This window comes from Bos grunniens, chromosome 2 (assembly GCF_055505025.1).
Source record: "Bos grunniens cultivar Pamir isolate PY7600 chromosome 2, Bosgru_T2T1.0, whole genome shotgun sequence".
In the NCBI taxonomy this organism is placed as follows: Eukaryota; Metazoa; Chordata; class Mammalia; order Artiodactyla; family Bovidae; genus Bos; species Bos grunniens.
The window spans coordinates 41,811,156-41,831,333 of NC_141166.1; the positions used below are offsets into that span (position 1 = coordinate 41,811,156).

The 20,178-nt window shown below is 39.6% G+C and overlaps 1 protein-coding gene across 1 annotated transcript in view; it reads left to right on the forward strand.

Annotated features, from left to right (window-relative positions):
* The first annotated feature begins 18,311 nt into the window (after positions 1 to 18,311).
* Positions 18,312 to 20,178, forward strand: part of DYTN (dystrotelin) — a 54,913-nt gene continuing 53,046 nt past the window's right edge. The window contains exon 1 of the mRNA XM_086343880.1: positions 18,312 to 18,476. Coding sequence (XP_086200006.1) covers positions 18,377 to 18,476 — 100 coding nt within the window. The 5' untranslated portion in view covers positions 18,312 to 18,376. The remainder of the gene's footprint in view (positions 18,477 to 20,178) is intronic.

The following is a 20,178-nucleotide window of genomic DNA, read 5'->3' on the forward strand; positions in this document are numbered from 1 at the left end:
CCACGTCTGGCCATCTGTTAGTACTCAACTTGTCCTTCTCCCGAACCTGCTGAGTAACCACTGCAGAATGTTTGACTAAACTGATTCCCCAAGGACACTAAGGAAGGTAAGGACCTGGCATGGAGGCAGATACACTGGATTTCCAGGAGCATTGTTGATAAGATGCAGGCTGGACCCTTCTGCACCTACCTGAGGACTTCAGAATGGGCTCAGGAAAACACCAAAAGAGTTCTAGCCTGATGGCCCTTGCTACAGCTTTTCAAAACAAATCTTACTTGACTATATTTGGAACTTTCCTGCTTTGGGGCAAGTCTGGTATTATAACTGTTGCTATCATATTTTTAAAGAAATAATGTAAATCAATTTTGTTTTGGTATCTCTCTGTAAAGTATTGCTTATCTGCCCAATAATTTGTACCTTAATTAATACACTCATTAGAAGAAGAAGAAGAGAAGTCCTTTATAAGCCTAATTATCATATAACTTTTTAAAACATTTTTCAACTGCTCATATTTAGAAATGCCTTACTCTTAGAACTGCTTAAGGTTTTATTATAAAATAACTTACTCTTTTTGTTGAAAGCAAACATACTCCATATACACACACGCACATAAATGCACACATATATGCAATAATATGTTCAAGTAGATAATATTTTTCACATATTTAATGTATAGACTTATTTAATATGGTGCTATTAGAAATTCAAGCATTGAGAGCTTCAAATTTTGTCCTTCAAAATTTGAGTAGATTTCTGCTTTTTTGAAGTGAGTTTCTAGTCCACTCTTAAAATTATAATGTCTCAAAAGTTCTAAGTATTCACCTACAGCATGATGACTATAGCTAACAATATTGTATTGTTTTGAAAGTTGCTGAGAGAGTAGATCTTAAAAGGTCTCATCACAATAAAAAAAAATGTATAACTGAGTATGATGATGTTAAACCTATTGTGGTGATCATTTCATAATATATACATATATCAAATCATTATGTCATATACCTTGGATTAATATAATGTTGTATGTCAATTATATCTCAGTTTTAAAAAAAGTTCTAAGTGTTCACCATATTAGTTTAAGGATCTGTTTCCAGGTTCTGAGATACAGCTCTAAATCCCTAGAGATGGGACCCATATAAAAAGCCTCTCCCTGCTTTCCTATTTTTTATCCTCCAGGAGATTTCGGGTCTCTGAACACCTTGCAGTCATTGTGCCACAGGTAAAAGGACTTTGCTTAATTGTCTGTTTGCTTCCTATCCCACTTGATCACTTCAAAACCTCCTGCTTAAAATATTGGTTTGTTTCCAGTTACAAGGACCTTCTTCCCAACTGTCATTCCAGGAAATTCCTAAAATGGACCCAGATAAACAAGGTAAGTATTATTGTTAAGTTTCTGAGCACAGTTTGCAAACAACACAGACTTCCAAGTTGCAAAGGATTGACATTTGGCAAATGCCTGGCTGATAAAAAAACTGTTGGGGATAGAGAAGATTTTTTCCTTTTTCTAAACAGAAATTCATAATATGTTGATTATTTGGTCTGTGGTCCCCAAAGCACCAAAAATAATTTAACAAAGACTTGATCTCAATGTAATTTCATTTTAAATTGCTATTCAAATATACAAAATAGCTTATCTCATTTATATATGTCTTCATTTTTTATAATTAAAATGACATCATTGTAGGTATTTTAGTTTCAGGGGTAAGTTTACAGTACTACGTGAGGCCAAAATTGGGAAAGAGACTTCCCTGGTCGTCCAGTGGTTAACACTTCACCTTCCACAGCAGGGGGTGTGGGTTCAATCCTTGGTTGGGGAGCTAAGATCCTATATGCCTCATGGCCAAAGAAACAAAACATAAAACAGAAGCAATATTGTTAACAAACTCAATAAAGACTTTAAAAATGGTCCACATCCCCAATTGGGGATGGGGGAGCCTGGTGGGCTGCCGTCTATGGGGTCGCACACAGTGGGACATGACTAAAGTGACTTAGCTGCTGCTGCTAAGTCACTTCAGTCGTGTCCGACTCTGTGCGACCCCATAGACGGCAGCCCACCAGGCTCCCCTGTCCCTGGGATTCTCCAGGCAAGAACACTGGAGTGGGGTGCCATTTCCTTCTCCAGTGCATGAGAGTGAAAAGTGAAAGGGAAGTCGCTCAGTCATGTCCGACTCTTAGCGACCCCATGGACTGCAGCCTACCAGGCTCCTCCATCCACGGGATTTTCCAGGCAAGAGTACTGGAGTGGGGTGCCATTGCCTTCTCCGAAAAAAGCTCACAGCTGTTACTATATGAATATTTAACATTTGATATATGGACAGGGGAAAACTGATTCCCTCTTCTTCCAGCATCTCTGAATGCCAGGGTAGACCCACGATCAGCATGTGATAGTTTTATTCCAGGATCTAGTAGCAGCCTTATTCCTCTGGCTAAAATCTAGATTAACTTGGCTTGTTTTACATAAAATTCTACACTCTCCTAAGTTATTTATCTAAAACAGCATTCTGAATATTTCCAATTATCTTTGGATTTCTAAAATTGGGCCTTCATACTAGTTAAGCTTCACACAAAGCAGTAGATAATGTATTCAAAGCCCACTTTTCTCTCCCTGAGGGGGTTTTCTTACATCTAGTATGTCTGGACCAGAATCACTGGAGGGTTTTTTCAAATACTGGGCTCCACCTTCAGGGTCTGTGACTCAGTAGATCCAGAGTGGGGACTGAGAACGTGCATTTCTAACTAGTTCCCAGGCCATGCTGATGCTGCCCACCTAGGACCACACTTGGAGGACAACCGGCCTAAAATGTCTCTTTCTGGATCATCCAACTACATGAGGGACTGCCAAAAGGAATTTTTATTCCATTCTTAGTATCTGTAGAAAATGACACATATTTATTCGGCTAAGTAAAAATATGAGTCGTTTAAAGCAAAACTTGTTTCCCAGTTAAATTGCTTCCATGAACAAGACCATATGTAGCTTATGTTATTATTTCTTTGAACATTGCACATTATTTTGCTTATAGCTTTGGGTCTGATACATCCAGCAATTTCTCTTCTTTTCTTGAGTTTTCTCCTACCAGCAGGAGAAAAAAAAAAAAAAAAAAGAAGAAGAAAAAGCCTTGAGGAAGCAGGACTGCTGGTGAATCACCTGGGATGCTCATTCATTTTCCCCATGTACTCTATCACAGCTTGCCATGTTATGCTGCATAGCTTCATCAGATGACACTGCAAAACATAATTTGACAGGAGTGTGATGGGCCAGATGGTAGAGTAGCCATAGAATCACTCTTCCACCACAAGCAGCATCTGGGAACCTGCAGACATCCTAGTCTGCTGATTCTGTGTTCATTTGGTGCATCTGAGAGGAATCAGGGCACAAAATTTGGCCACTCTCCAAAAGGAAAACCAATGTTGTACATTACATTTTTATAAGTCGTTTCCACACTATGGTGGCCACTCTCCATGTGTTTTCCTTCTCCAGACATGGAGCAGAGAGGTGTGATTTCTTCCTTTCTCTAACACTGGACTCTTAACTGAAAGCTGCTGCTGCCGCTAAGTCGCTTCAGTCGTGTCCGACTCTGTGCGACCCCAGACAGAAGCCCACCAGGCTCCCCTGTCCCCAGGATTCTCCAGGCAAGAACACTGGAGTGGGTTGCCATATCCTTCTCCAATGCATGAAAGTGAAAAGTGAAAGGGAAGTTTCTTAGTCGTGTAACTGAAAGCTAAGCCTTTTTAAAACATCAGGAAATAGTAAACAACAAAAGGGTTAAACTGTAGGTCTCTGATATGGTTATACCTGTTCAAAAAAGAATTTTAAAAATATGGAGGCTTTTAAAATAAGCTATCTTGTTTAATGACAGTTTTCGGCACAGCCCACATTCCCCAGAGGTAGGTGTCTTTGGGGCTTCCCTGGTGGCTTAGATAGTAAAGAATTTGCCTGCAATACAGGAAAACCAACTTCATTCCCTGGGGCGAGACTCATGATTGTATATTGATCTTTGAATCAGTGTATGTTTAGAAACAGGCCAGAGGTGTGCTCCAAGGCCTCAAGGGTGGGTCTGCCCTGGTTCAGTGCCATAACACCCTTGAGTGGCTTAGAATAGTGCCCAGCACTCAATGTAACAGGTGGAACAGTTAGGACTTCAAGCCACAACACCCAAGGGCAAGAAACAGCTGCTTGTTTGTTTTTTACTTTTTGGCCTCACCCCATAGCATGTGGGACCTTAGTTACCTGATCAAGGACTGAACCTGTGCCCCCTGCATTGGAATCACGGAGCCTTAACCACGGGGCCAGCAGGGAAGTCCCGAAACAGTACTTTGTGAACCAAAATCAAGTCATTATCGCTTGGTGTGAAATTTATACTGAGTTGTTTGGGAAGCAGCCATCTCATAACAGAAATAGCTCAGATTTTAATCCTGAAAATCTGGTCTCAAGTGTTCAAAACATCTGGTCTGAAGTGGCGTCGTGGTTGCCACTCACCCTGCTCTTTGCCTTTGGCTTTGGGGTCCGCTTGAAGACATGGGACTCCATGTCAAGACTGGACGCAGAAATCCTTGCCAAGCCTAGTGGCTGGTCTCCCTGGTTACACCATACAGTCATTCCCTCCACCCAGAAAACTGCTACTAATAGTAAGAGCAGCCCTGGAATCAGCCCACAGATTTTAACCCCAGTTAGGCATCTCCCACTTGCCTGTCCAGGTATTAGCATCTCTTCCACCCCAGGGAAAAAGAGAGTCATAGCTAGAACAACACTAACATCAAGATTGGTTTTCAAAGGCAAGGGAGATTCTAGAATGTCTGGATGTATATGGGTTAGGGCTGAGGGGCCAGGACAAAGGAAGAGGTTGAGATTCAGGCTGTGGGGGATCCAGTCAGGTGATATTTACCACAGAAAAGTCCCTCTCAGAGGCACCTGACTCTTCTGACCATCCTGCATCTAGTCAAGTTTCTTCTGGTGAAGCAGTGCACCTATTTTGTTGTGGAAGAACAACATCCCCCTGATTTTAGTCCATGTAATTGTAGTAGTGTTTATTCTACTCCTGTGCATGGATGTAGTAGTTTTGATTCTCTCCTGTGCATGGATGGCATTGATTCTTGGATGGGCCTTTCATACTAAGGCCTGAGTGGGTTGAATTTGGGGTGGCCCCCTAAGCACTGGCCCCTGAAAAGATGGTAAGGACTTAAGAGAACTTAAGCCTTGGAACACACACAGAAATGGACATGGCAACATTGCCTTTTCATTCTCTTAATTATTCCACTGCTGTGAGAACAAGGAACGAATTAAAATCACCATAATTTATCCTGCTACCTGTTTTTGAATCAATGAAGTCTCCCTCCTACCCCCCAATAATTCCTTGTTTTGTTTTGTTTAGGGCCTACTGTGTTTCTAGTCACAAACACTTCTCTAGCACACAGACCATTTACTCCCAATTGCCTGAGTTTTATGGTAATCAGCTGATGATAAATTTGAAAATAGCTTTATTTTCCTCAAGGCGTCTTCCCTTCAGCATAATCAATACAAGTCAGTCCTGGACTCAAAGCTTGTTTGCATGTGAAATCTTGCCTCCAAGTAAGCATTAGGGTGTAAAGTCTATTTAATTGAAATTTGTCATCACAGGAAATATTAGAGATGCCATGTTGCTTGGCAGTTCTTTCCAAAGTGTGTGACTGGTCACCTCTCTCAATGGCTGTTGTAACAATTTCAAATCTTCATCATTCCTCAAGTTTTCTGCTCACTATCTCCTCCTAACTCTGAGTGAATTTGTTCCTCATTTCAAAAAGAAAACAGAAGCCCTTAGAGTGCCCTCTTCTCCCTAGCCGTCATCATCTCCATATTTTTCTTCCTCTCAAGGAATGAGCTTCTCCCCAGAGCTAATTCCTTCACCAATGTATCTTCTCCCAACCATTGCCTCTACCTCAGGGATTGTATCAGTTAGCTATATTTCAATTGCTTGTGGGAGAAAATAGCTCAAAGAGGCCTTATTACCTTTTATATTAATGACCCAAGGGAGGACTAGCTTGCTGTGGTCCTAGAAAAAGTCACTAGGGTGTGACTTTTCTCTGTCTCCCAGTTCATCTCTACTCTTCTTTGTGTGCTGATTGCACACTCAAGCTATATACCCAGACGAGAGAGTAACTACCACTTCAATCTCTGATTCCAAGTTCAAGAGGAAAAAAGTAATTCAAACAAAGAGTCCTTGATCCAAGTTTCATTGGTGTATTCCTTGCCTGATTTTGGTTATGTGCCCATGTCTGCAGAGGGCAATGATGCAGTCACTGATCAGATTGGCCAGGCCACATGCTCCCCTTGGAAACAGGAGCGTTGGAATGAACACAACTAGAATTTCATGGGCTAAGATTAGGGGGAGATTGTTCACCAGAAGAAAGATGAATGGATGCTGAATGGCTAAGGTATGTGCCCTTATATGATTAGTCTATACACAGACTTTGCTGTATGAAATACCACCTGGATCCCGCTTCTTGGACCCTCAACTTCACCCTCTCTCCTGACTCCCTGTTCTGACCCAGTCTCTGGAATCTCTCCTGCCTCTGAAAACAAGATTTGGGCTCTCTTCAGAGTAAGGCTCTTGAAAGAGTTGTCTTTTTACAACCCTGTGCAGTTGATTTTGGCCCCCACATTCCCATAAAACTGTTCTTAGGGAGCCTTCAATAGTCAGGTTAATCATACACAGAGGTTAGTTTTTAGCCCATAGTTGATCTCCTTGTGGCTTCCAGGTACTGAAGCATTGACTTGTCTCTACTTTCTGAAACTCACCTTCCTTGACCTTTGTACCATCGCTATCTGCTGGTTTCTTTGGCTTTCCCTTCTAGTCCTTCCTCTTGGGTTTCTCTTCCTCCTGTTACTTAAGTGATTATGTTTCTCAGGCATACTGTTACTTAGCCTAATTTTATCTTCACTTAAAGCATTCTTCTTAGATAACCTAATAGTTGAACATGCTTTTGCCCAAAGCCAGCACTGCTGACTCCTAAATTCTATCCCATCCCAAATAGCAACCCTGACCTCCAGACACAGAATCAAAAATTGACACCTGTTCAGCACCCTGAACTGCTCTCCTCTCCCAGCCAGTATTCTCCTAATCTGAGCCATGTGTAGCTATCAATCTCTTGAAATATGGTTAGTCCAAAATGAGATGTGCTACAAGTATAAAAAAGACAGTAACAATAGAAAATATCTTAATAATTTTTATGTTGGTTACATCAGTTCAGTCAGTCACTCAGTCATGTCTGACTCTTTGAGACCCCATGCACTGCAGTACTCCAGGCTTCCCTGTCCATCACCAACTTCCAGAGCTTGCTCAAACTCATGTCCATCGAGTCAGTGATGTCAGCCAACCATCTCATCCTCTGTCGTCCCCTTCTCCTCCTGCCTTCAATCTTTCCCAGCATCAGGGTCTTTTCCAATGAGCCAGTTCTTCGCATCAAGTGGCCAAAGTACTGGAGTTTCAGCATCAGCATGTTGGTTACATGTTAAATAATAACTTGGTAGATCTATCTAACCCAAGATAGATAGTCGTGTCTGACTCTTTACAACCCTTTGGACAGTAGCCCACCAGGCTCCCCTGTCCATGGTGTTTTCCAGGCAAGAATACTGAAGCAAGTTGCCATTCCCTTCTCCAGGGGATATTTCTGACCCAGGGATCAAAACTGTGTCTCCTGCATCTCCTGCATTGCAGGCAGATTCTTTACCCACTGAGCAAAGATTAGATTAAATGAAATACATTAAAATTAATCTCACCTGTTTCATCTTAAAATGTAGCTGCTAAAAATTTAAGCTGACATATTTGACACATATTGTATTTCTCCTATTGGACAGCAATACTCTAAAAGGTTCTCATGGCTATTCATGATGCTAGGAAATCTCTTTAAGCTTCTTATTTTCCCCACTGTGTGGAACCTTCTGGCTCTAGTCCAGCATTCTCTGATTCTGACCTCTTATCTTTCACCTGGCCTCTGCTTGACCTCCAAGACTTTTCAGAAAGACACCTTGACCGACATGTATACCTGATTATTCAGATCACACTAGTTCCAGGCTCTGCAGTCCAAAGACCATGCCCTGCATTCCTAGCTCAGGCCTCGAGGGCCAAGTCCAGGTTTCACATTTCTGGATTCCCAAGTGTCTGAGAGGGGGTTCCAGCTGCCTACTGGACATCTCCATTCAGATGTCTTACAGAAACCTCAAACGCAGAGGTTAAAAATGAACCCCCCTTCCACCTCTATGTGCAAACTTTTTCCTCCCTCATTATTTCCTACACTTGATCTCCCTCCCACAACCAATCAGCCACCAATCCCTGTCAATTTCACTAGCAAATTATGCCTCATATTTCCCTGCAATTTTCTCTCCCTAGCTCCATTCAGATCCCTATCATGTTACAGAAAGTAAAACATTAAACCCCTCTCATAATGTACTCCTGTCCCCAGATAAATAAAGTTTGATAGATAGCCTTCCCTATTGTGTTTATTGGGTTCTTCTTTTCTATTTTTTATTATTTACAAAATAGGACCATACTAAATTATAGACATATTACCATGGATTTAGGCTTATAATCATGCTTTAAAAAGTCTTTCAACCTCAAGCTCGCCAAAAATTTCTTCCTTTAATAGTCTTAGAGCTTTAAAAATTCATGTTTAACTCTGTAGTACGTTCTGGGGTTATTTTTGTTTATGATCTGAACTAAGGTACCTATATCATGTTTTTCCAAAGAGTTATGCATCCAGTGGTCCCAACATTATTTACTAAATAAACTCATTTCCTCATTGGTATAAACCACTGATATAAACCACCAATATAAAGGGAAGTTGTTGATTCTCACTGAGTTAAAATATCATCTTTATCATATGCTAAAACCCTTTGTATACATAGGTCAATTTCTGATTCTTTCCTATTCCTTTACCCTATCTTTTCCTGAAATAAACACACACTGCATTTATTCTTACAGATTAATTTTATATTGTTTTGTCAAGTTCCAAATAATAGTTGGAATAGGGGTTGGAACTGCCTTAAATTTGGGGTTTCCCTTGTGACTCAGTCAGTAAAGAATCTAACTGCAATGTAAGAGACTGCCCTCAATGAGGAGATCTGGGTTCCATCCCCCAGTTGGGAGAATCCCCTGGAGAAGGATATAGCAACCCACTCCAGTATTCTTGTCTGGGAAATCCCATGGACTGAGGAGCCTGGGGGGCCACAGACCTTGAGGTCATAAGAGTTGAACACAACACAGGGACTAAACCACCAACCACTACTTTAGCTTAAGTTTATAGATTCATTTGGGGTAGAATTCACATTTTTATGATATTGAACATTCCTATCTAGGAATATCCAGGAATGGAGGAAATAGATGTCTCCATGTATTCATATTATCTTTAATGCCTTTCAATAAAACTTTATAAGGTCTTGTACATTGTTTCATGTACTTTAGACTTTTTTTGGATGTTAAAATTACCTGTTCTAATTATTGTTAGTTTAAAATAATGGTCCTCAAAGTATAGTTCCAGGACTGAAAGCACAAGCATCATCTGAGATTAGAATGCAATTCCCAGATGCCCTCCAGACTCTGGGTAAGATCAGCAATCTGAGGCAAGATATATTTGAAAACCACTGATATAAAAGGAAGTTATTGATTCTCAAGCAGTCGTCCTAAATCCAGCCAACTTGCAGATGATCATCATGAATTATCTAAATAGAGATCATCCATAAATCTCTTCCTTCCTGAAATTTATAGCTCTTATTTTTATGTTTCTGTAGATTAGAATTCCAAAACAAGGACAGCAAATAAATTCCTATTATATTATTACATACCAGCTCCAATGGACTGATACTGACATTCTGGAGGGCTGTCCTTCAAGATCTAGCCAAGAGATTCTGCCCTGTCTGGCCCAATTTGGAGGGGACAGAGTTGGCCCTGATGCCCTGTGGTTCGTTTCTCTGCTTCAGACTAGTGCTGGATCATAGTGGTGACTTGGTGGGGTGGGGCTGATTTTTTTCCTCGTTGAACTGGGGTATCTTCTATCACATTTATTAAAATTTGCCTTTTATTTCTGACATTTTAAGTATGTTTCCTTCTCTTCTGAGATCATGTACCATGTATCATGTACCAAGATCAGTTTTTAAAAATCAGAGTGGCTGATGAATTTAACCAATATATTCTGAGAATTCACTGATTCAATAGTTTTTTTTCCTTCTTTTAATATATAAACCAACTGTTGAACAAATTTTAAATTCCTAAAATAAATCTTTCTATATACTGGAACATAATTTTAATATGTTCTTGAAAATGTTTGATAATATGTTTTATCTTTGCTTTCATCTTATATATGTTTATTTTTTAATATATCTGATTTAGGGGATATTTAGATGAGACATTAGACTTTTGAGTTGATACTGGAACAATTCCATATTAGACAATTTTCCTTAGCCAGTTACACGAATTTCCTTCAAAGCTTCAACTCAGAATTTAACTACTTTCTCTCAGTTATAACAGTGTAATTTTTTCAATAAATCTTTATCAGATATTAGTATTTCAATTATGCCAGTGTCCTAAAATAAACTGGGGAGTTTTCTGAGTGTTTCCAGTTTTCAGAAGAGTTGATTAAAAGTAATTCCTCTATCCCTTGAAAGTTTAAAGGAATTTGCCTGCAAAACCCTCTCTTCTTATGGTTGTTTATTTTTGAAGACTGTTTCTCCTTAAAAATCTTCTGTAGTAACTAATCTTTCAGCTATTTTTAGTATATTTTGATGATGTCTATTTTCTATTCATATATGTTTTCAAATTTGTTGGTATAAAATTATACAGAGCATTTTTCCATTTTAAAATATTCTCTGTAATTGTAAATATAAAGATTTTCTCATTTCTAATGTTTTATATGTTTTCCTTCTCTATTCTTGTCAATTGTTTGCTTAATTTACTTTTCTTACCAAAAAGCCAGTTCCTATTTCCCACCACCTCCCCACCCTCCCCCAATTCTATTACTATTCTGGTTTTGCAGGTTAGGTACTTATAATATTGATATTTAGTCATTCTTTTTTCATCTTTTTAGCCCCTAGATAGTGCTTAATTTCAACTTTGATTTCTAAATTGACCTCATGACATTTAGAAAATGTTTAAAATATGTTTCACAATGACAATTAAAAAAATCTTTTCATTGATTATTTCTAGTTTTATTGCATTGTGGGCCAGAGAATGTGTCATTTCTCTAGTTCTGTAATATTTCTGCTACTTTTGAAATTCATTAAATTTTCCTTGTGGCTGAATCACGATCAATCCTATCATCTGGACCTGAGTCATTGAAATAAATACTTATTTCTAGTTTCACCAGTAATCCATTCTTCACAACTGCTGGAGTGAGATTTATAAAGTTTGTATCAATCCCCACAAGGACTTCCCTGGTGGCTCAGTGGTAAAGAATCTACCTGCTAATGCAGGAGATGCAGGTTCCATCCCTGGGTAAGGAAGATCCCCTGGAAAGGAAATGGCAATCCATTCCAGTATTCTTGCCTGGGAAATTCCATGGACAGAGGAACCTGAGCAGCCTACAGTCCACAGGGACACACGACTTAATGACTAAATAACAACATCAATAAATTCCCATGCTTGCAAGAAAACTGCAAGCTCTTTAATGAACTCATACCAACCTACCCCATGCCCTCACTCCCCCAGCTCTCTGTTCCAGCCATCCTGATCTCCTTGGTCCTCATACCCCTGTGCCTTTGCACCAGCTCTTCCTAGACCTGGGAAACACCATTCCCCCAAACCCTTCACCCAACTTAATGCGCTGAAAATTCCCTATTTCTCCTTCAAGAGTCAGCTCTCACTTCATCTCCCCTGAGAAATTATCTGTCTGCATTCCTATGTGTTTAGCCTATTATCAGTTCAGTTCAGTTCAGTTGTGTCCGATTCTTTGCAACCCCATGCACTGCAGCATGCCAGGCTTCCCTATCCATCAACTCCCAGAGCTTGCTGAAACTCATGTCCATTGAGTCACTGATGCCATCCAACCATCTCATCCTCTGTCGTCCCCTTCTCCTACTGCCTTCAATCTTTCCCAGCATCAGGGTCTATTCAAATGAATCAGTTCTTTGCACTAGGTGGTCAAAATATTGGAGTTTCAGCTTCAGCATCAGTCTTTCCAATGAATATTCAGGACTGATTTCCTTTTTGATGGACTGGTTGGATCTCCTTGCAGTCCAAGGGACTCTCAAGAGTCTTCAACACCACAGTTCAAAAGCATCAATTCTTTGGTACTCAGCTTTCTTTATAGTCCAACTTTCACATGCATACATGACTACTGGAAAAACCATAGCTTTGACTAGATGGACCTTTGTTGGCAAAGTAATGTCTCTGCTTTTTAATATGCTGTCTAGGTGATCATAGCTTTTCTTCCAAGAAGCAAGCATCTTTTAATTTCATGGCTGCAGTCACCATCTGCAGATCAAAAAAATAAAGTTTGTCACTGTTTCCACCGTTTCCCCATCTATTTGCCATGAAGTGATGGGACTGGATGCCATGATCTTAGTTTTCTGAATGTTGGGTTTTAAGTCAACTTTTTAACTCTCCTCTTTCACTTTCATCAAGAGGCTCTTTAGTTCTTCTTCACTTTCTGCCATAAGGGTGGTGTCATCTGCGTATCTGAGGTTATTGATATTTCTCTAGCCATCTTGATACTAGCTTGGGCTTCATCCAGCCCAGCATTTTGCATGATGTACTCAGCATATAAGTTAAATAAACAGGGTGACAATATACAGCCTTGACGTACTCCTTTCCCAATTTGGAACCAGTCTGTTGTTCCATGTCCAGTTCTAACTGTTGCTTCTTGACCTGCATACAGATTTCTCAGGAAGCAAGTCAGGTGGGCTGGTATTCCCATCTCTTGAGGAATTTTCCACAGTTTTTTGTGATCCACACAGTCAAAGGCTTTGGCATAATCAATAAAGTAGAAGTAGATGTTTTTCTGGAACTCTCTTGCTTTTTCTATGATCAAATGGATGTTGGCAATTTGATCTCTGGTTCCTCTGCCTTTACTAAATCATCTTGAACATCTAGAAGTTCACAGTTCACATACTGTTGAAGCCTGGCTTGGAGAATTTTGAGCAGTACTTTACAAGCTTGTGAGATGAGTGCAATTGTGTGGTAAATTGAACTTTCTTTGTCATTGCCTTTCTTTGGAATTGGGATGAAAACTGATCTTTTCCAGTCCTGTGGCCACTGCTGAGTTTTCCAAATTTGCTGGCATATTGAATGAAGCACTTTAACAGCATCATCTTTTAGGATTTGAAATAGCTCAACTGGAATTCCATCACCTCCACTAGCTTTGTTCATAGTGATGCTTCCTAAGGTCCACTTGACTTTGCCTTCCAGGATGTCTGGCTCTAGGTGAGTGATCACATCATCGTGGTTATCTGTGTCATGAAGATCTTTTTTGTATAGTTCCTCTGTGTATTTTTGCCACCTCTTTAATGTCTTCTGCTTCTGTTAGGTCCATACCATTTCTGTGCTTTATTGAGCCCATCTTTGTAAGAAATGTTCCCTTGGTATCTCTAATTTTCCTGAAGAGATCTCTAGTCTTTCCCATTCTATTGTTTTCCTCTATTTCTTTGCATTGATCACTGAGGAAGGCTTTCTTATCTCTCCTTGCTATTATTTGGAACTCTGCATTCAAATGGGTATATCTTTCTTTTTCTTCTTTGCCTTTCGCTTCTCTTCTTTTCTCAGCTATTTGTAAGGCCTCCTCAGACAACCATTTTGCCTTTTTTGCATTTCTTCTTCTTGGTGATAGTCTTGATCACTGCCTCCTGTACAATGTCATGAACCTCTGTCCATAGTTCTTTAGGCACTCTGTCTATCAGGTCAGGAAGCAACAGTTAGAACTGGACATGAAACAACAGACTGGTTCCAAATAGGAAAAGGAGTATGTCAAGGCTGTGTATTGTCACCCTCCTTATTTAACTTATATGCAGAGTACATCATGAGAAATGCTGGGCTGGAAGAAACACAAGCTGGAATCAAGATTGCCAGGAGAAATATCAATAACCTCAGAAATGCAGATGACACCACCCTTATGGCAGAAAGTGAAGAGGCACTAAAAAGCCTCTTGATGAAAGTGAAAGAGGAGAGTGAAAAAGTTGGCTTAAAGCTCAACATTCAGAAAACAAAGATCATGGCATCTGGTCCCATCACTTCATGGCAAATAGATGGGGAAACAGTGGAAACAGTGGCTGACTTTATTTTTGGGGGCTCCAAAATCACTGCAGATGGTGATTGCAGCCATGAAATTAAAAGACGCTTACTCCTTGGAAGGAAAGTTATGACCAACCTAGATAGCATATTCAAAAGCAGAGACGTTACTTTACCAACAAAGGTCCGTCTAGTCAAGGCTATGGTTTTTCCAGTAGTCATGTATGGAATGAGAGTTGAACTGTGAAGACAGATGAGCATCAAAGAATTGATGCTTTTGAACTGTGGTGTTGGAGAAGACTCTTGAGAGTCCCTTGGACTGCAAGGAGATCCATCCAGTCCATTCTAAAGGAGATCAGTCCTGAGTGTTCATCGGAAGGACTGATGCTGAAGCTGAAACTCCAATACTTTGGCACCTTATGGGAAGAGTTGACTCATTGGAAAAGACCGTGATGCTGGGAAGGATTGGGGGCAGGAGAAGAAAGGGACGACAGAGGATGAGATGGCTGGATGGCATCACCAACTCGATGGACATGAGTTTGGGTAAACTCCGGGAGTTGGTGATAGACAGGGAAGCCTGGCGTGCTGCAATTCATGGGGTCACAAAGAGTCGGATACAACTGAGCGACTGAACTGAACAGATCAGATCTAATCCCTAGAATCTATTTGTCACTTCCACTGTATAATTGTAAGGGATTTGATTTATGTCATACCTGAATGGTCTAGTGGTTTTCCCTACTTTCTTCAATTCAAGTCTGAATTTGGCAATAAGGAGTTTATGATCTGAGCCACAGTCAGCTCCTGGTCTTGTTTTTGCTGACTGTATAAAGCTTCTCCATCTTGGCTGCAAAGAATATAATCAATCTGATTTCCACATTGACCATCTGGTGATGTCCATGTGTTGAGTCTTCTCTTGTGTTGTTGGAAGAGGGTATTTTCCATGACCAGTACGTTCTCTTGGCAAAACTGTTAGCCTTTGTTCTGCTTCATTTTGTACTCCAAGGCCAAATTTGCCTGTTACTCCAGGTGTTTCTTGACTTCCTATTTTTGCATTCCAGTCCCCTATTATGAAAAGGACATCTTTATTTGGTGTTAGTTCTAGAAGGTCTTATAAGTCTTCATAGAACCATTCAACTTCAGCTTCTTCAGCATTACTGGTTGGGGCATAGACTTGGATTACTGTGATATTAAATGGTTTGCCCTGGAAATGAACAGAGATCATTCTGTCATTTTTAAGCGTGCACCCAAGTACTGCATTTCAGACTCTTCTGTTGACACTAATGGCTACTCTATTTCTTCTAAGGGATTTCTGCCCACAATAGTAGATATAATGGTTATCTGATTTAAATTCACCAGTTCCAGGCCATTTTAGTTCATTGATTCCTAAAATGTTGATGTTCGCTCTTTCCATCCCGTTAAAGCTCTATTATAGACCTACATATTTTGTTTCTCCCTTGACATTGAGAACTCCTGATTTTCCGCTTGCCCTCAGTACCCAGCATAATACCTGGGACCTCATGGGCACTCAAATGTTTGGTGTTTTGTGTGCATGAAAGGGGGCAAATTAATGAATAAATAAATATGAATAGCTATTTTTTTTTACTGTTTCCTATTTGTTATATCTGTTCTTTTTTATTTTTTTATTATTATTAATTTTTTTCACTTTACAATATTGTATTGGTTTTGCCATACATCAACATGAATAGCTATTTTATGCTGACTTAACTGCAGACGTCTCTATAAGCAAGCTTTCACACATAGTAGAAACTTGAGAGATACTTTCTAAATTTGTGGTGGTTTTTTTTTTTTCTACAACTATTCCTTCAGACATTCATTTAACAAATATATATCATGTATTCCTTTGAAGACACAGATGATTCAAGGCAAGAAGATCCCATCAAAGTTTGGCCATTAGAGAGAAATGAGCATAAGACAAGATAAAGTAGGCCTCGGGCTGGGAAAGAGGTCAGCTGTGCAGTGTGGGAGTGCTGAATCAGAGAAAGAGTAATCACGGGCTTTCATGGGTCACCACCACCCTTTCTATCAGCATCATCTAAAATAATAGCAAACACCTGTAACATCAAAGTGTGAATTGCAACCCATTTTGGGGTCATGAAATCAGTTTAAATGGTTAAACTAGAACTTTTTTCATGTTTATGTAGGTTATTTATTTACTTATTGTAAATTTGAGAATTTTAAGTCTAGATAATATGAGTTCAGTGGTCAGTGGCATTTAGATTTTCCTTTTTCTAGAAATGAAGACTAATCATTTCAGTCTTAACCAATCAAAAGTTCCTTTTTTAGATTGTTACATGTCTCTTAAACAAAAATCCAACTTGAAAGATCAGTGAAACAAATTAAATTGTAGGTCCTTAGCAGAAGGAAGAGAGATAATTATCTCTATTTTCTTATTTAAATCATGCAAATACCCCAGGAGGAATGTAATGTGATCCCTATTAATCTGATGAATACACTGAAGATAAAAGTAAATTAGTTTCCCCAAAGGAAAAAGGAAAGAATGGACCTAGATATGGTTCCAGCACTTTCTCTTCGCTACACTGTGAAAGGGGGGAATACATACTCAGTGCCTGGTAAGTGCTCAGAAATGCTAGCCACTATTGTAGTGATGTTGGTGATGGTAAAAGAAGGTATATTAATAATTCTTTTCTGATTATAAAAGTAAAGTGCTCTTCACCAAAAATTTAGGTAATATTGACAAGTAGGAAGAAAATAACCAAGAATTCTAGCATTCAAAGATATACACTGTTAACAATTTTGATGAATGCCACTAGCAATTAAGCTCCTCGGGGCAAGAATTTTTATCTATTACGTTAACTGCTGTATTTCAAGAGCCTGGACTCCTGCCAGGGTCATATAGCAAGAACTTGATAAAAATCTGCTAAATGAAGGGATGGATAGATTTTCAGTCATTTTCATAGATGCATTAATGTGTGTGTACATATGAGTAGAATATGTTAACAATTTATATTCTACAGATAGTTTTTTGTCTTATTGTTTTGTTTAGCACGGTCATTTTGTTTTTATATAAAAAGCGGATAGCTTCATAGAGGAGTCCTCGTTGGCGGACTGCTTACTTAGTGTAGGGGGCTCAGAGGATGCTCTCTAGTGCCACCTGCAGGCTAGGACAGTGTTGCTGTTTACGTCGCTAAATTGACCCTATGGACTATAGCCTACTAGGCTCCTCTGTCCTTGGGATTTCCCAGGCAAGCATACTGGAGTGGGTTGCCATGCCCTTTTCCAGGGGATCTTCCTGACCCAGTAATCGAATCCATGTCTCTTATTTCTCTTGCATTGGCAGGAGGGTTCTTTACCGCTAGCACCACCTGGGAAACTTTTTTTTTTTGACCGCACCTCATAACTTATTGGAGAAGGAAATGGCAACCCACTCCAGTACTCTTGCCTGGAAAATTCCATGGATGGAGGAGCCTGGTGTACTACTGTCCATGGGGTCGCAAAGAGTCAGACACAACTAAGCGATTTCACTTTCTTTTCTTTCATAACTTATGGGATCTTAGTTCCCTGACCTGGAATCGAACCTGGGCCATCGGCAGTGAAAGCACAGAGCCATAACCACTGGACCACCAGAGAATTCAAGGACACTGTAGTACATTATTATTTGCTCCCAGGTAGGAAAGAGCAATGGGCCTCCCTGATGGCTCAGCACTAAAGAATCTGCCTGTAATGCAGGAGCTGCAGAAGACATGAGTTCAATCTCTGGGTGGGGAAAATCCCCTGGAGGAGGGCATGGCAACCCACTCCAGTATTCTCACCTAGAGAATCCCATGGACAGAGGAGGCTGGTGGGTTACAGTCCACAGGGTCGCAAAGAGTCGGACATGACTAAAGCGACTTAGTACTAGTACTAGACTTTCCTCACCTGCAAAATAAAGTAAGGCTACTTGGCTTTCTTGGCTTTCCAGGTGGCTCAGTGGTAAAGAATCTGCCTTCCAATGCAGGAGATATGAGTTCAATTCCTGGGTAGGAAAGATGCCCTGTAAAAGAAAATGGCAACCCATTCCAGTATTCTTGCCTGGGAAAATTTCATGAACACAGGAGCCTGGGGGACAGGGGGTGCAGTCCACAAAGAGTCAGATATGACTTAGTGACTAAGCAGCATAATGTGCTTGCTCAGATTTCCTTACAAGATTTATCTAATGGGAGAGTCCTTTATCTATGATATTTCATGTTTTCTTTACAGATGCTCTTAATAGTATTGAGAATTCCACTTACAGAACAGCCTTCAAATTACGATCAGTGCAAACCCTGTGCCAATGTAAGTACAGGCTTTCTTGAAACATTGAAATAACCTGACCCTACTGCATAAAGTAAAATGCACAGAGAACCGAAAACTCCCCCATGTGAGTGACTGCTGAATCCAAAAGGTTGGACCTGTGCATGTACCCTACTTGTAACAGAGAAGATGAAGTGGGTAAGATACTCCTGTGTACTCAGTCCACATGCAGCTTTGCTAATTGTTTATGGACGAGAATTTTAATTCTTAAAAAAAATTTTCCTACTTTGTTTCTGGAATTATTATTTTTTGTTTGTTTGTTTATTTTTCAGGATACCATTACTGATGCAAAATAAAATAACAAGATAAGTTAGTTTAATCTAACTTGTAGATTCAAATATAAACATTTCTAAATTCCCCCTACCACTTAATATTTGCATTTTTAAGCTGTTCCCCCATCTCTTTCTGAACCTGCAAAAGTAAGTTTTGATGAATAATCCTCAGGCCATAAAGTTTAAAAATTTCTTGAGAATTTTCTTAACTGCTCTTTTGCATTAAATTTTATCTGATTGAATGCCACTGTTTTTTCTCCTATATGGTTATAACTAGGCAAAATATGGTAAAATATAGTAATATGTTTATCCTGTAAGAATTCTCCAAAACAAAATGACTTGGGTCCTGACTATGAAAAACAATAGGCATTCAGCATATCTAAATTATTGATTTCTAATAAGTTTTATATAGCATTTAAAAATCATGTGAAATGATTTATGACATTTATTACAGCAGATCTAAATGAAATTTTTAACATATATATATACACATGTATATATAAAGGTTGAAATTTTTTTATCTATTACTTTCTGCCTAATAGGTTAGATAGACTAGTGGTTTCCAAATTGCTTCACAGCGTAGACATGGGTGTGAAGTAGGATAAGAAAGCGTCAGCCAGGCAGGAAAAGGAAGTACAAGCAAGCCAAGAAAACCCAAAAGACAACCCAAAAGTTGTTCCTACACCAGAACAATTCTGTTTTTCTCTATCTTTCATACTGCACTTATGTGAAAGAATCCCTTTGAAGAAGGGATTCTTGGCCTAAAAATTTTTTATTCATGGATATAGACCAATCACTAATTCCAGAAATTCACACAAAAAAGAATACACTCAAAAAAATTCACCCTCAATTATACTGTTTTCCTGGAGAATGTCTCCTAGTAAAGATAGTTAGCAGCCAATGTTATATGAGCCTCCATCATTAATGCCTATAATTGATGCAATGTAATTTGAGGATGTACCTTTTTGAACTTTTATTATACCTGGCATCAAAAACAGTGAATATAAATAATACTCATGGGAAATAGTAACAGTACACACAGGGAGAAGTTGGAAATTTCTACCTATAGAAGATAGCCACACAAAAACTGGAAAACAAAAAGAAAAGTCCCAGACACCAAGATAAAGCATATCGTGAGCTCCAGGCAGCAGGATCTGGGGAGCTAGAGAGCATTGCTACACAAATCTGGTGGTGAGATTAATGGACACCACTGTTATCTGTTTTGCTGTAGTATAGAACTCTCAGCAGAAGACACAGCATCCTGTGTACAGCAGGCCAGGCCGAGGTGATAGGTTTTGCGATTGAATAATAATAAAAGAGTCTGCAGCCTCCACCACCTGCAGCCAGGTTTTTATTAAAATCACATCCCCAAACCTACCCCCTCACTTCCTTAGACTCTCCCCTTAAAAGTG